We start from the raw sequence: 15,307 nt of genomic DNA on the forward strand, positions 1-15,307 counted from the left end.
GTACAAAGGATGTGCTGATCGTTTGGCAAGGAATTCTAATTGGTAGAGCAGTTGCCATGGAAAATACAACATCTAAAAATAATGTAAGACTAAAGACTTTGACAAAATGTGCCTTTTTCCAGCAATATTCAACATCTGTACAACCAAACAGCTATTAATGTTGTAATCATTGTCATGCAGGATTCATTGTAATGATAGACTTTCTTCAGCACTTATTAAGAGTCATCAAAGACACAAAAAGCGAACAAGAATATCTTAGAGTCCTTAAGTTAGGTTTCCATGTGTTGGTTAACTTAATTGGGTTTATTTTACTACAATAAACCTGTCAATATTATTTAATCTGAGATGATTTTGCTGGTCAGAAAACATCTAAGCAGTTAACTGCAGCTAAGCACACTAAATTCCTTTCATCACAACATATAGGTTAAACATGGTTCCATTAACCACTCAGCAAGGCAATTGAAACAACCCTTTATATTTCTGATTTTCATTCTTCAGGTATGAAGGGGCTTTATGTCACCATCTGACTAACCACAGTATTGAACCTGTCAGGGATTAGCTTCACCACGTGAATTCACCTCAAGGCCAAGGTAATCTTGCTTAAAGATTTTGGTAATAATGGGAGGAGGAGCATTTGGAAAAACAAAACAACAAGCAGGGATATCATTTCTCAGTTGTCAGACTTTGGATCGACAGTGAAATCTTTTTGGGCTGGGGGTCTATTTTGTCATAGATCCACATCAAATGTTAAATCAAGATTAAAACTTTAACAAAAAAAATCAACTCGTAATAGAGTGTGGTTTCATGCAGCTTACATCCAGTCTAGGTATGCAATGTGGGCAAGTTGTGAATGAAAACTCACCGTGCTCCTTGATTTGAAAGAATTTGTAACCTTCGTAGGCAAAATATAATGCAGAAGGTCCCTGTATCTCAAAGCCTCCAATCCTAAAATTAAACATATGTGATTTGATTGCCTGTAATTCAAAAATAAATAATTCAAATCCTTTTCACAACCTAATATTCCTGCTTGCAAGTTTGAGATTCTTTGATGAAGAAGGTAGTGTTGGAGTGGTGATGTTACTGGGTTAATAATCTGGAGAACCAGGCTAATGTTCTGGGAGCATCGGTTCAAATCCCACCATGGCAGATGGTGAAATTTGATTTCAATAAAGTTTTGATATCAAAGCCATACTAACGGTGATTAGCAGTCCCACAGTCAGCTCCTCACCTTATTACAGCATTAGTTTGAGCATTGACAAAAGAGTTCAGTTTCTGAGGTGAGGTGGGAGTGACAGCTCTTGACACCAAGGCCACGTTTGACTGAGTGTGGCATCAAGGAGCCCTAGAAAAACTGCAATCAATGGGCACTGGGGCAAACTCTCCACTGGATGGAGACATACCTGGCATATAGGAAGATTGTTGGAGGTGAGCCATCTCAGCTCCAGAACATCTCTTCAGGAGTTCCTCACAGTAGTGTCCCAGGCCCAACAATCTTCAGTTGCTTCATCAACGACCTTACCCCATGCCCCCCACCCCCCACCACGCTCCCTTTAAGATCAGATGTGGGGATATTTGCTGATGATTACACAACGTTCGGCACCAATTGCAACTCCACAAATACTGAAGCAATCCATGTTCATATGCAACAAGATCTGCACAATATCCAGGCTTGGGCTGACAAGTGCCAAGTAACATTCGTGTGACACAATGCCAGGAAAGCTAACCATTGCTACTTGATATTCAATGGTGTTACCATCACTGAATCCCCCATTATCAATATCCTAGCGGTTACCATTGAGCAGAAACTGAACTGGACTCACCGTAAAAATGCAGTGGCTCCAAGAGCAAGTCAGAGGTTAGGACTACAGTGGCAAGTGTTATGGACCAGGCCAGACCCCCTCAAAGCATTTCAAGAAAGTAATCTGGACCCTAATTTTGCTGGTTGTTTTAAGCAGGTGTGAGGTGGATATTCCAGGAGTAATGCAGCTGGCTCTACCACTTTGTTTTAAACGAAACAACATTTATTTGCAAGATTACCAAATGAAATACAAATAAAAGAGAACAGAATATAGAATAACTTAAGCTAACCGAAAAACTCAAGAGATTACCCCAAGCTTTATCTCAAAAGATTATCCCAACTATGCTTATTAGATTCCCTACAGTGTGGAAATAGCCCAACAAGTCCACACCGACCCTCCAAAGAGTAACCCACCCAGATCCATTTCCCTCTGGCTAACGTACCTAACCTATGGGCAATTTAGCATGACCAATTCACCTGACCTGCACATCTTTGGACTGTGGGAGGAAACCAGAGCACCCGGAGGAAACCCACGCAGAGGATGTGCAAACTTCACACAGACAGTCGCCCGAGGCTAGAATGGAACCTGTTGCTGTGAGGCAGCAGTGCTAACCACTGAGCTACTGTGCCTCTGTTCCAAATTCCTGCAACAGTCCCCATAAACACCCCTTGGCAAAAAAAAAGGTAAATTTAAACACAGGGTCTTACAGGAGAGATGTCTCTTTGACCAGCAGCCTCAAAACTGACTGCTTGCTTGCTCTGAACAACCAGATTGCTAAAACCCAAGCCAAACCAAACCAGAGAAAAATTGAGCTGGGAGGATTGCCTGCTCCCCTTGCATTGTACAAGTGGTTTTTTTAACTTGAAAGCCTTTTGCCTGAGGTAGTATCTGTTAGCTACAATCAAATTGGCCCTAAAAGCCAGACCTCCCAGATTCTCTGCATTAATCACCCCTCTGAAAAAACCCAAGGACAGCATAATCTTGTTAAACCCCTCCTCTGAACTCCCCAAAGCCTGTCCACCATCTCCAAGGCACAAGTCAGGATTGTAATGGAATACTCCCCACTTGCTTGGATGGATACAGCTCCAACAACATTTAAGAAACATGATTCTGTCCAGGACATAGCAGTCCACTTGATTGGCACCACCTCAGCAAACATCCATTCCCACCAAAGCTCAGTTGCAGTACGTTGTACGCAGTACTATAAGACGTACTGCAGAAATCCACCTTAGACAGCACCTTCCAAACACAAGACTACTTCAATCTAGAAGGATAAGGGCAGCAGATACATGGGAACACCATCACCTGCAAGTTCCCTTCCATGCCACTCATCATCCTGACTAGGAAATATATCGCTGTTCTATAACTGTTGCTGGGTCAAAACCCTGGAATTCCCTCTGTACTGGCATTGTGGGGCAACCCACAGCACGTGGTCTGCAGCAGTTCAAGAAGGCAGCTCACCACCGCTTTCTCAAGGGCAAATAGGGATGGGCTATCAATGCTGGCCAGCCAGTGACACCCACATCCCACAATTGAATACAAAATACCTCTGCATCTTTTGCTTAAAGTGAAGCTTGCATCCAGTCATAATCTACCCCATTCAGTCAAATTAGATAATGTACAGTGTGGAAACAGGCCCTTCAGCCCAACAAGTCCACACCGATCCGCAACCCACCCAGACCCATTCCCCTACACCTAACACTACAGGCAATTTAGCATGGCCAATTCACCTAACCTGCACATCTTTGGACTGTGGGAGGAAACCCACACAAACACGGGGAGAATGGGCAAACTCCACACAGACAGTTGCCTGAGGTGGGAATTGAACCTGGGTCTCTGGTGCTGTGAGGCAGCAGTGCTAACCACTCTGCCACCATGCTGCCCAGTGTGCGCTCCTCAATCGCCCTTGCTCTAAGGGGAACCGCCCTAGGTTCACCAATCTGACCTTGTCACTAAATTCACTCTGAGGGGTGACCTTATAGAGCTTTATAAAATCATGAAAGCCATGTATAAAGTGAATAGTTAAGGTCTTTTGCTGAGCTGGGGGAGTCCAAAAACAGAAGGCATAGATTTAAGCTGAGAGGGGGAAGATTTCAAAGGAACCTAAGGGGCAACTTTTTCACGCAGAGGGTGGTGTGTGTATGGAATGAGCTGCCAGAGGAAGTGGTGGAGGTTGGTACAATTGCAACATTTAAAAGGCATTTGGCTGGGTACAAGAAGGGATGTGAGATGGATATAAGAAAGGTTGAGAGGGATGTGAGCCAAATGCTGGCAAATGGAACTAGCTCATTTTAGGGATATCTGATTGTCATGAACAGGTTGGACCAAAGAGCCTATTGTTGTGCTGCATAAGTTGATGACTCTATGACTTTGGAACCCATTCAGGTAAATCCATCCCAAACCGCCCTCCCCAACTCCCCTCACAACCATCCCCATCCCCACCATGTGCCCAGCCTCGAGGACCCTGTTAACCCCTCTTAAGGTGTGGTGATCAGAACCAAATGAAATACTCTAGACTGGGTCTAATCAGAGCTTTACAAAGGTGCAGTGTAACTCCCCTGCTCTTGTACTCAACAGCTCTACTTCTGAACCCACAATCCAAACTTTGCCAACCATTCCCTCAATGTGTCCTGCTCCATTCAAAGATCTATATATATATGTATATATATATATATATACGCAATGTACCTGCACAACCAATGCAACTGTTGTTCACCCCAAATGGTCTCTCTCTATCCTTCCTGCCTCACACGTCTCTGCAGTAAATTTGATTTACCACTTGCCTGTTCATTTTGCAGTCGATTGGACATCATCCTTGTTGCCTGTCACACCTCCAAGTTCGGTATCCTCTGTGCATTTTGAAACTCCAAGCCATTTCTATGGATCAAATAAAGCAGTGGACCCAGCACTAACGCCTGGCGAACATCACTCTCTATCCTCCTTCAGTCGAAGAAATAACTGACTTGCTTTTTTTTTGACAATTCTTTTATCCAAGTGATAATGGCAATCTATAGGCCTCCATCTTAAAAAAAAAGCTTTTTGTGTATTGTTCTGAACATCTTAATAGCCAGGTTAACACATCTGATTAACAGCAACGTATATGACTCCAGGAAAGCTAAACTCAACATGCTGACTTCTTAATGACATGTGTGCTGGCTTTTGTAGAAATACCCAAACTCACACTCCTTTGCTCCGTAACTCCTATTGTCGAAACATAGGAAATAGGAACAGGTATAGGCCATTCGGCCCTTTGACCCTGCTCCACCATTCAACATGATCATGGTTGATCATCCAACTCAATTGCCTGTTCACTGCTTCTCCCTCCATCCTTCAATCCCTCTCTTTGAGTGCAGGAGTTGGGATGCCATGTCGAGGTTGTCTGGGATGTTGGTAAGACTCCTTCTGGATTCCTATGTCCAGCTCTGGTCTCCTGGTTATAGGAAGGATACTATTAAACTGGAGAGGGTTCAGAAATGATTGACCTGCATGTTACCTGGAATGGAGGATTTGAGTTATAAAGATAGACTGGAACTTTTTTCGTTGGAGCATAGGAGGTTGAGGGGTGACCTTATCGAGGTTTATAAAATTGTGAGGGCATAGATAAGGTGAACAGCAAGGATCTTTTCCCGAGTGTGGGGGGAGTTCAAAACTAGGTAGCATATTTTTAAAGTGAGAGGAGTTTTAAAGAGGACATGAAGGGTGATACTTTTACACAGAGAGTGGTTCATGTGTAGAATGAACTGCCAGAGGAAGTGGTGGATGTAGGTACAGTTATAACATTTAAAAGGCATTTAGAACATAGAACATAGAAACGTACAGCACAGTACAGGCCCTTCGGCTCATGTTGTTGTGTCAAGGATTAATCCTGCACCCCTCAATTCACTGCTATCCATGGTACATGTCCAGCAGTCCCTTAAATGTCCCGAATGACTGCTTCCACCACCACAGCTGGCAACGCATTCCATGCATTCACAACTCTCTGCATAAAGAACCTTCCTCTGACGTCTCCTCTATACCTTCTTCCTAATATCTTAAAACAATGACCCCTCATGGCAGTCAATCCCACCCTGGGGAAAAGACTCTGGCAATCAACTCTATCCATGCCTCCCATTACCTTGTATACCTCAATCAGGTCACCTCTCTTCCTCCTTCTCTCCAGACCGAAAAGTCCGAGCTTAGTCAACCTCTCTTTGTAAGACATGCCCTCCAGTCCAGGCAGCATCCTGGTAAGTCTCCTTTGCACCCTCTCCAAAGGACTGCCATAGTGTTAAAGGTTTAGATGGAGAGGAATTTGTTAAGTGCGTACAAGACAATTTTCTGATTCAGTATGTGGATGTACCTACGAGAGAAGGTGCAAAACTTGACCTACTCTTGGGAAATAAGGCAGGGCAGGTGACTGAGGTATCAGTGGGGAAGCACTTTGGGGCCAGCGACCATAATTCTATTCATTTTAAAATAGTGATGGAAAAGGATAGACCAGATCTAAAAGTTCTAAATTGGAGAAAGGCCAATTTTGATGGTATTAGGCAAGACCTTTCAAAAGCTGGTTGGAGGCAGATGTTCACAGGTAAAGGGATAGCTGGAAAATGGGAAGCCTTCAGAAATGAGATAACGAGAATCCAGAAAAGGTATATTCCTGTTAGGGTGAAAGGGAAGGCTGGTAGGTATAGGGAATGTTGGATGACCTAAGAAATTGAGGGTTTGGTTAAGTAAAAGAAGGAAGCATATGTAAGGTATAGACAGGATAGATCGAGTGAATCCTTAGAAGAGTATAAAGAAAGTAGGAGTATACTTAAGAGGGAAATCAGGAGGGCAAAACGGGGACAAGAGATAGCTTTGGCAAATAGAATTAAGGAGAATCCAAAGGGTTTTTAAAAATACATTAATGACAAAAGGGTAACTAGGGAAAGTCTAGGGCCCATCAAAGATCAACTAGGAGAAAGTGAGGACAGCAGATGCTGGAGATCAGAGCTGAAAATGTGTTGCTGGAAAAGCGCAGCAGGTCAGGCAGCATCCAAGGAGCAGGAGAATCGACGTTTCGGGCATAAGCCCTTCTTCAGGAAGGGCTTCAGGAAGAGTCATTCCTGAAGAAGGGCTCATGCCCAAGACGTCGATTCTCCTGCTCCTTGGATGCTCCCTGACCTGCTGCGCTTTTCCAGCAACACATTTTCAGCCCCTCAAAGATCAGCAAGGCGGACTTTGTGTGGAGCCACAGAAAATGGGGGAGATACTAAATGAGTATTTTGCATTAGTATTTACTGTGGAAAAGGATATGGAAGATAAGACTGTAGGGAAATAGATGGTGACATCTTGCAAAATGTCGAGATTACAGAGGAGGAAGTGCTGGATGTCTTGAAACGGGAAAAGGTGGATAAATCCCTAGGACCTGATCAGGTGTACCCGAGAACTCTGTGGGAAGCTAGAGAAGTGATTGCTGGACCTCTTGCTGTGATATTTGTATCATTGATAGTCACAGGTGAAGTGCCGGAAGACTGGAGGATGGCATACGTGGTGCCACTGTTTAAGAAGGGCGGTAAAGAAAAGCCAGGGAACTATAGACCAGTGAGCCTGATGTTGGTGGTGGACAAGTTGTTGGAGGGAATCCTGAGGGACAGGCTGTACATGTATTTGGAAAGGCAAGGACTGATTCGGGATATTCAACATGGCTTTGTGCGTGGGAAATCATGTCTCACAAAATTGATTGAGTTTTTTGAAGAAGTAACAAAGAGGATTGATGAGAGCAGAGTGGTAGATGTGATCTATATGGACTTCAGTAAGGCTTACGACAAGGTTCCCCATGGGAGACTGGTTAGCAAGGTTAGATCTCACGGAATACAGGGAGAACTAGCCATTTGGATACAGAACCGGCTCGAAGGTAGAAGACAGAGGGTGTTGGTGGAAAATTGTTTTTCAGACTGAAGGCCTGTGACCAGTGGAGTGCCACAAGGGTCAGTGCTGGGTCCTCTACCTTTTGTCATTTACGTAAATGAGTTGGATGTGAGCATAAGAGGTACAGTTAGTACATTTGCAGAAGACACCAAAATTGGAGGTGTAGTGGACAGCGAAGAGGGTTACCTCAGATTACAACAGGATCTTGACCAGATGGTCCAATGGGCTGAAAAGTGGCAGATGGAGTTTAATTCAGATAAATGCGAGGTGCTGCAAATCTTAGCAGGACATATACACTTAATGATAAGGTCCTTGGGAGTGTCGCTGAACAAAGAGACCTTGGAGTGCAGGTTCATAGCTCCTTGAAAGTGGAGTCGCAGGTAGATAGGATAGTGATGGGGGCGTTTGGTATGCTTTCCTTTATTGGTCAGAGTATTGAGTACAGGAGTTGGGAGGTCATGTTGCGGCTGTACAGGACATTGGTTAGGCCACTGTTGGAATATTGCGTGCAATTCTGGTCTCCTTCCTATTGGAAAGATGTTGTGAAACTTGAAAGGATTCAGAAGAGAGAGGCTGAACAGGCTGGGGCTGTTTTCTCTGGAGCGTCGGAGGCTGAGGGGTGACCTTATAAAGGTTTACAAAATTATGAGGGGCATGGATAGGGTAAATAGGCAAAATCTTTTCCCTGGGGCCGGGGAGTCCAGAACTAGAGGGCATAGGTTTAGTGTGAGAGGGGAAAGATATAAATGAGACCTAAGGGGCAACTTTTTCCATGCAGAGGGTTGGTACATGTATGGAATGAGCTGCCAGAGGATGTGGTGGAGGCTGGTACGATTGCAACATTTAAGAGGCATTTGGATGGGTATATGAATAGGAAGGGTTTGGTGGGATATGTGCCGGGTGCTGGCAGGTGGGACTAGATTGGGTTGGGATATCTGGTTGGCATGGACGGGTTGGACTGAAGCGTCTGTTCCCATACTGTACATCTCTATGACTCTATGACTCTATATTTCCTATAATAGTGACCAGAACTAGACACAATATTCCAAGTGTGTTCTCACCAGGGGTTTGTAGACTGCAGCAAAACCTCGCGGCTCTTAAACTTGATCACCCTGTTAATGAAAGCCAAAACACCATATGCTTTCTTAATAACCCTATCCACTTGGGTGGGAACTTTGAGGGATCTTGAACACCCAGATCCCTCTGTGCCTCTGCACTGCCAAGAATCCTGTTTTTAATCCTATATTCAGCATTCGTGTTCGACCTTCCAAATGCATCACTTTGCATTTGTCCAGGTTGAACTCCATCTGCCATTTCTCAGCCCCGCTCTGCATCCTAACTATGTCGTGCTGCAGCCTGCAATAGCCCTCGATACTATCAACGGCACCTCCAACCTTTGTGTCATTGGCGAACATACTAACCTACTGCCCAAATCTCCTCATTTATAAAAACTACAAAGAGCAGAGGCCCAAGTTCAGAGTCCTGCAGGACACCACTCACCACTGACCTCCAGGCAGAATACTTTCCATCTACAACCATTGTCTGCCTTCTGTCAGCCAGCCTATTCTGAATCCCGATCTCCCTGTATCACATAACTCCCTGTCTTTATGAATGAACATACCATGGGAAACCTTATCAAATGCCTTGCTGAAGTCCATGTACACCACATCCACTGCTCGACCTTCGTCGATCTGTCTCATCACCTCCTCAAAGAACTCAATAAGATTTGTGAGGCATGACCTGCCCCTCACAAAGCCATAGGTAAAAACAATGACTGCAGATGCTGGAAACCAGATTCTGGATCAGTGGTGCTAGAAGAGCACAGCAGTTCAGGCAGCATCCGATGAGAAATAAAATCGACGTTTTGGGCAAAAGGCCTTCATCAGGAATAAAGGCAGAGAGCCTGAAGCGTGGAGAGATAAGCTAGAGGAGGGTGGGGGTGGGGAGAAAGTAGCATAGAGTACAATGGGTGAGTGGGGGAGGGGATGAAGGTGATAGGTCGGGGTGGGGGGAGGGTGGAGTGGATAGGTGGAAAAGAAGATAGGAAGCAAATGTGGCTGTGGTAGCAAGTTTATTTCAGGACATGGTTGAAGAGCTTCAGGGCAGAGGAAATGACCTGGGAGTTGCAGTGGGAGAGGGACTCCCTAAGATTCCTGTAGAGAGAGGAGGAAAACCTCTTCAAGGCAGGCATCCTTGCAAGGATTCTCCCCACCCCCACCCTCCTCTAGCTTATCTCTCCACACTTCAGGCTCTCTGCCTTTATTCCTGATGAAGGGCTTTTGCCCGAAACGTCGATTTTACTGCTCCTCGGATGCTGCCTGAACTGCTGTGCTCTTCCAGCACCACTGATCCAGAACCTCACAAAGCCATGCTGACTGCCTTTTATCACACTATTTGGATAAGAACATGAATGGGAAAGATTTTGAGGGGTATGGGCCAAACATAGGTAAGTGTGACTAGTTTGGTTTGGGAACATGGTCGATGCAGCCTAGTTGGACCGAAGTATCTCTTTCCATGCTGTATGTCTTATACCTCCTTCTTTAAAACACTCATTGCTTTGGTCTCAACCACTTTCTGTGAGGTGAGAACTGCACAGGCTCAGCTCTCTCTGCATGAATAAATTTCTCTTCATCTCCGTCCTCAATGGCCTACCCTGCATCCTTAGACTATGACCACAGATCATAGATTTGTCAAATCAGACAGTATGGAAGAGACGTTTAGCACATGATGTCTGTATCAGATATATTAAATCTACGCCAGTCCCATTCTAAGCCCATTGTCTTGAATGTTATGATTTTCCAAACTCTCATCCAAGTATTTTTCAAAGGTTGTGAGGTTTCCTCCCAGACAGTGTATTCCAGACCTCCACCACCCGCGAGGTGCATTTTGTTTTTCTCAAATCCATTTCTGCCTTTCAGCTTACAGTTTTATCCCACTGTAACCGACACCTTAACTGAGGGGAACAGCTGTTTGCTCTCTGCCCTGTCCATGCCCCTCATAATCTTATGGCACACCCCCTCAACTTTCTCTGCTCCGAAGAAAGTAACTCGAGCTTATCCAGCCCCTGCTCCATCCCAGGCAATATGCTGGTGAATCACCCCTTCCAGTACAATCACATCCATCTTATAGGCCCGGGAGGCACGGTGGCTCAGTGGTTAGCACTGCTGCCTCAGAGTGCCATGGCCCCGGGTTCGATCCCTGCTTTGGGTGGCTGTCTGTGTGGAGTTTGCACGTTCTCCCCGTGTCTGCGTGGGTTTCCTCCGGGTGCTCCGGTTTCCTCCCACAGTCCAAAGATCGAGTGGATTGGTCATGCTAAATTGCCCCATAATGTGCAGGTTAGGTGGATTAGCCATGGGAAATACAGGATCTGGGTAGAATGCTCTTGGGAGGGTTGGTTGGCCTGCATTCATCCTGCAGGGATTCTGTACTACGATGACCAGAATTGCACACATCACTGTGGCCTAACCAAGGTCCTGCCAAGCTCTAACATCACCTCCCTGCTCTTGCAATCTGTATCTTGACTGATAAAGGCAAATGTCCCATATGCCTTCTTAACTACCCGATTGACCTGTTTCCCGATCATTGGCCATCAGGAACATGTTTGTTGCATTTCCCCTGTCTAGTCCAGTTAGAATGTTATACAAGATTTGCCCTCACTCTTCTCAACACAATCCTGAACGATACAGTCTGTCTCCATACATCAATCCTGCCATCTGAGGACTCATGTGCGTCACTCTCTGTAGTGAACAGTAGACTGAAGGTGCTTGATTACTGAGCTATGTGTGATGATGTGGAAGTATTTATGAGACAAACCAAACACTCACAGTGAGGGCGGGAGTTGCACTTCTCCCCTGCAGACTGCCGTCGAGCCATGCTTACGACTCCTGACCTTTGCAACAATGGTGGTGGATTGCTAGAATTCAACAGGACAAATTCTTCATCAGTTATTGTCAGGAACTTCATGTTGGTAACAAACATCCATCAGTATCAAAGGAACCATCTCAATGTGTATTGCCCAGGAGGCAAAAGGGAGCAAACATTACCCGAAAGATGTACATTTATATCGCATGCCTCATGATCCCAAAGAGCTTCACAGTCAATGAAGTCCTTGTCGAAGTGCAGTCCCTGTCGTAATGTAAAATTCTTGCACAGCAAACAGACGCTGAAAGCAATGCAAAAACAGCCAAACCCCCCTGGTCAGCCATGATGCGTGGTGTATTCCTACAGCCAGGAAAGGCTTTCTTGTGACTGAGCACACCTATTCGTTTTCAGCCAGGATCCTGGGTAAAGCACAAACCATCCATTGAGTGGTCCCATTTATAGCACTAGCTACTGAGTCCACTTGAGCCCACAATGCGTGTGGGTGAATGGATGAATGAGGAAGTGAGTCAGTGGAAGAATGGACTAATGAGTGATTAAATGGGTGAGTCAGTGGGTTAGTGAGACAATGGAGGGTGTAGTGCAACAGTAAGTAGGGCACTGGATTAGTGAGTTAATGAGTAGTTGACTGGATAAGTAATGGGTAAGTGTGGGGGGGTCATGAGTCAGTGACAGGGTGAGTGACTCAGTGAGTGAGGGAGTGGGTTAATTGTGGGGTGAGTGATCAAGTGAATGGGAGGGTAAGTGACACAGTCAGTTAGGGGTGGAGTGGGTTAGTGAGTGAATGAGGGAATGATTGAATCAGTGGGTGATCGGGACAGGGGGCAATCAGGTGGGGAAGCTGCATTGCAATGAGGGCTAGTAGGAGGGTTTTTAGATTGTAGGATGGTCATGAATTGGATTGGGTGTAGGCTGGTTGGTTCAGGGGGCAGGTAGGCAGTTCAAGGGGTAATTGGGTAGTCAGGAATTGGTTAGGCAAGTAGTTGGGTGGTCAGGTGATCTTTCCTGTGTGGTAGTCAGGTGATCATGCATATGTGTGTGAATGTGTATGTTTGAGTGTGTGTGTAAGTGTATATGGGTATGCATGTGCATATGTGTATATGTGTGTGTGTTTGTATGTGTATGTTAAAAATCTGGAATTAAGAGTCTAATAATGACCCTTAATCCATTGTTGACCGTCAGGGAAAAACCCACCTGGTTCACTAATGTCCTTTAGGGAAGGAAACTGCCTTCCTTATCTCGGCTACATGTGACTCCAGACCCCCAGCAACGTGGTTGACTCTTAACTGCGCTCTGGGCAATTAGGGATGGGCAATAAATGCTGCCAAGTCAGAGACATCCTCAACCCATGAATGAATTTTAAAATGTGTACGTGTGTGAATGTGTCTGCGTGTGCATGTGTGTGCGCGTATTTGTCCAGGTGTGTGTTCTTGTGTTTGTGTCTGCATGTTTATATGTGTGTTGCATGTGCATTTGTGTGTGTGTATTTTTGCGTGTGAGCGTGTGTGTGTTTTCGTATGGGCGAGCGTGTGAGTTCATATCTGTGTATGTGACAAGTGGAGAGTAGTGAATAAATCATATAGAATCCCCGGCTTTATTAGAAAAAACATAGAGGAGACGATGTTGAACTTGTCCAAGACTAGTTAGGCACAACTGGAGTATTGTGTATGTTTCTCGGTGCCCCGTTATAGGAAAGTTGCGAATATATTGGAGAGAGAGTGCAGAAGTGATTTACACGAATTATTCCAGGGATGAAAAGCTTCTGTGATGAGGATATTTTGGGACTGTTCTCCTTGGAGAGAAGAAGGCCTAGAGGAAGATGTGAACATCGTAAGTGGGCTGAATAGAGTAGATGGGGGAAACTGTTTCCATTTGTTAAAGGAGCGAGAAGCAGAGGACACAAAGTCATTTACAGAAGGAGTTAACGTGTTGTGAAGTTTCACACATTGAGCCGTTGGTGGAGGTACGTTCAACTCAGGCATTCGCAAGGCCATTTGAAAATTGCTTCGATTTAAAGAATGGTCAGCATTTAATGGAGAAAAGACAGGAGAATGGTACAAAGTCAAAATGTGTGCAGAACCAGGACAATATGTTGGGTCAAATAGCTTCCTCCCGTGATTCTGTGAAAATCATCCAGGTATGCACTGCTAATGGAAGTGAGGACATGAAACCTGACAGTAAGCTGTGATGTAGCTCTCACCTTGGTAGACTATACCAGGAGGTTGGATCAAGAACAGCTCAGAGCAGGGTGTCTGTCACCATTGTTATAAAAACAAACATTGCTTAAAAGAAACCTCAAGGCCTGGCCTCAGCTTAGCTGAAGGACAGAGAAACCCCGCACCAAAACACAAAAGCCAAAGGGAGTGCTAAAAGTAATCAAATAAAATGGCTTCCTAGATGAGGTGTCAATAGCAGCTATCCAAATGGGAGGAAGTGAGGTCTGCAGATGCTGGAGATCAGAGTCAAAAAGTGTGCTGCTGGAAAAGCGCAGCTGGTCAGGCAGCATCCGAGGTGCAGGAGAATCGACGTTTCAGGCGTAAGCCCTTCATCAGGAATGAGCTCTTCAAACATTCCTGATGAAGAGCTTATGCTTGAAACGTTGACTCTCCTGCTCCTCGGATGCTGCCTGACAAGCTGTGCTTTTCCAGCAGCACACAACCATCCAAATATAACATTAAAGGATGAAGAAAGAAATGAAACCAGATCAGTGTAAATAAAAGAAATGTGCTGGAGACAGAGGTCATGTTGAGCTCAGTGTTGAGTCCAGTAGATTGAAACGAGTCGGAAGATGAGGTGCTGCTCCTGGAGCTCACCAAGCTTTGCCAGCAGAGAAGGGGACAACGAGAATAGTGAGGGCAGAGTGAGAATAGGGTGGGGAATTCAAGTGGCAAGTGACAGGATGCTCAGGGTCATGTCCTCCAAAGTGGCCAGCCCATTTGGGGAGCACGGTGGTTAGCACTGCTGCCTCACAGAGCCATGGACCGGGCTTTGATTCCACCCTCGGGTGACTGTCTCTGTGGGATTTGCATGTACTCCACGTTCACCCATGTGCTCCAATTTCCTCCCACAGTCCAGAGATGTTCAGGCTATGTTGATTGGCCAGGCTCAATTGCCCATAGCATCCAAGGATGTATAGGTTGGGTGGGTTGCTCATGGGAAATGCTGGGTTGCAGGGATGGGGTGGATCTGGGTGGGATGGTCTTCAGAGGGTCAGTATGGAATCGATGGGCCGAATGGCCTGTTTCCAGACTAGGGATGCTATGATCTGCGCTTGGTCACCTCGATGTAGAGGAGACCACTTTGAGTGTAACAAACGCCGTGTACGAAACCAAAAAGAATTCAAAAATATCCCTGCATCACTTCAAAGGAATCTTTCTCTGAATGGAATTGCTACCTGAATCTTTCAAGTGACCAACCCACAACAGGCCACACAGTGCACCCTGAAACAAGTGACAGGCTGTCAATGAGTGACCTGTGCTGAAACAAGACAATCACTTACCCAGACTTCCATGTCAACATCGCAATTTGAGAGCTTCATCTCGTGATCAAGGGAAAAGGTTTGAAATCGTACTGAAAGCAGATTTAGCAAGAAAATGCATCAAACATCTTTCAACTAACAAATCCCAACATTTCATTCAATATGTTCTGTGGAATGGGCATATTGTAATTCAGTAAAATCACCCGCAAATCCACCGGTGTCATTTATTGTATCCGTTGCTCCCGATGTGGTCTCCTCTACA

The 15,307-nt window shown here is 45.3% G+C and overlaps 1 protein-coding gene across 3 annotated transcripts in view; it reads right to left on the reverse strand.

Annotated features, from left to right (window-relative positions):
* The window catches only part of LOC122555475 (complement C3-like), an 83,866-nt gene that overhangs the window by 51,237 nt on the left and 17,322 nt on the right, over positions 1-15,307 (reverse strand). For all 3 annotated transcript variants that reach the window (XM_087993134.1, XM_087993133.1, XM_087993132.1), the window contains exons 4-6: positions 15,067-15,137; positions 11,513-11,601; positions 863-945 (exon numbers count right to left, since the gene is read on the reverse strand). In XM_087993134.1, coding sequence (XP_087849260.1) covers positions 863-945; positions 11,513-11,601; positions 15,067-15,137 — 243 coding nt within the window. The remainder of the gene's footprint in view (positions 1-862; positions 946-11,512; positions 11,602-15,066; positions 15,138-15,307) is intronic.

Source organism: Chiloscyllium plagiosum, unplaced genomic scaffold, assembly GCF_037043375.1.
Source record: "Chiloscyllium plagiosum isolate Xiang-an unplaced genomic scaffold, Cpla_swu_hap1 HiC_scaffold_12, whole genome shotgun sequence".
NCBI lineage: Eukaryota > Metazoa > Chordata > Chondrichthyes > Orectolobiformes > Hemiscylliidae > Chiloscyllium > Chiloscyllium plagiosum.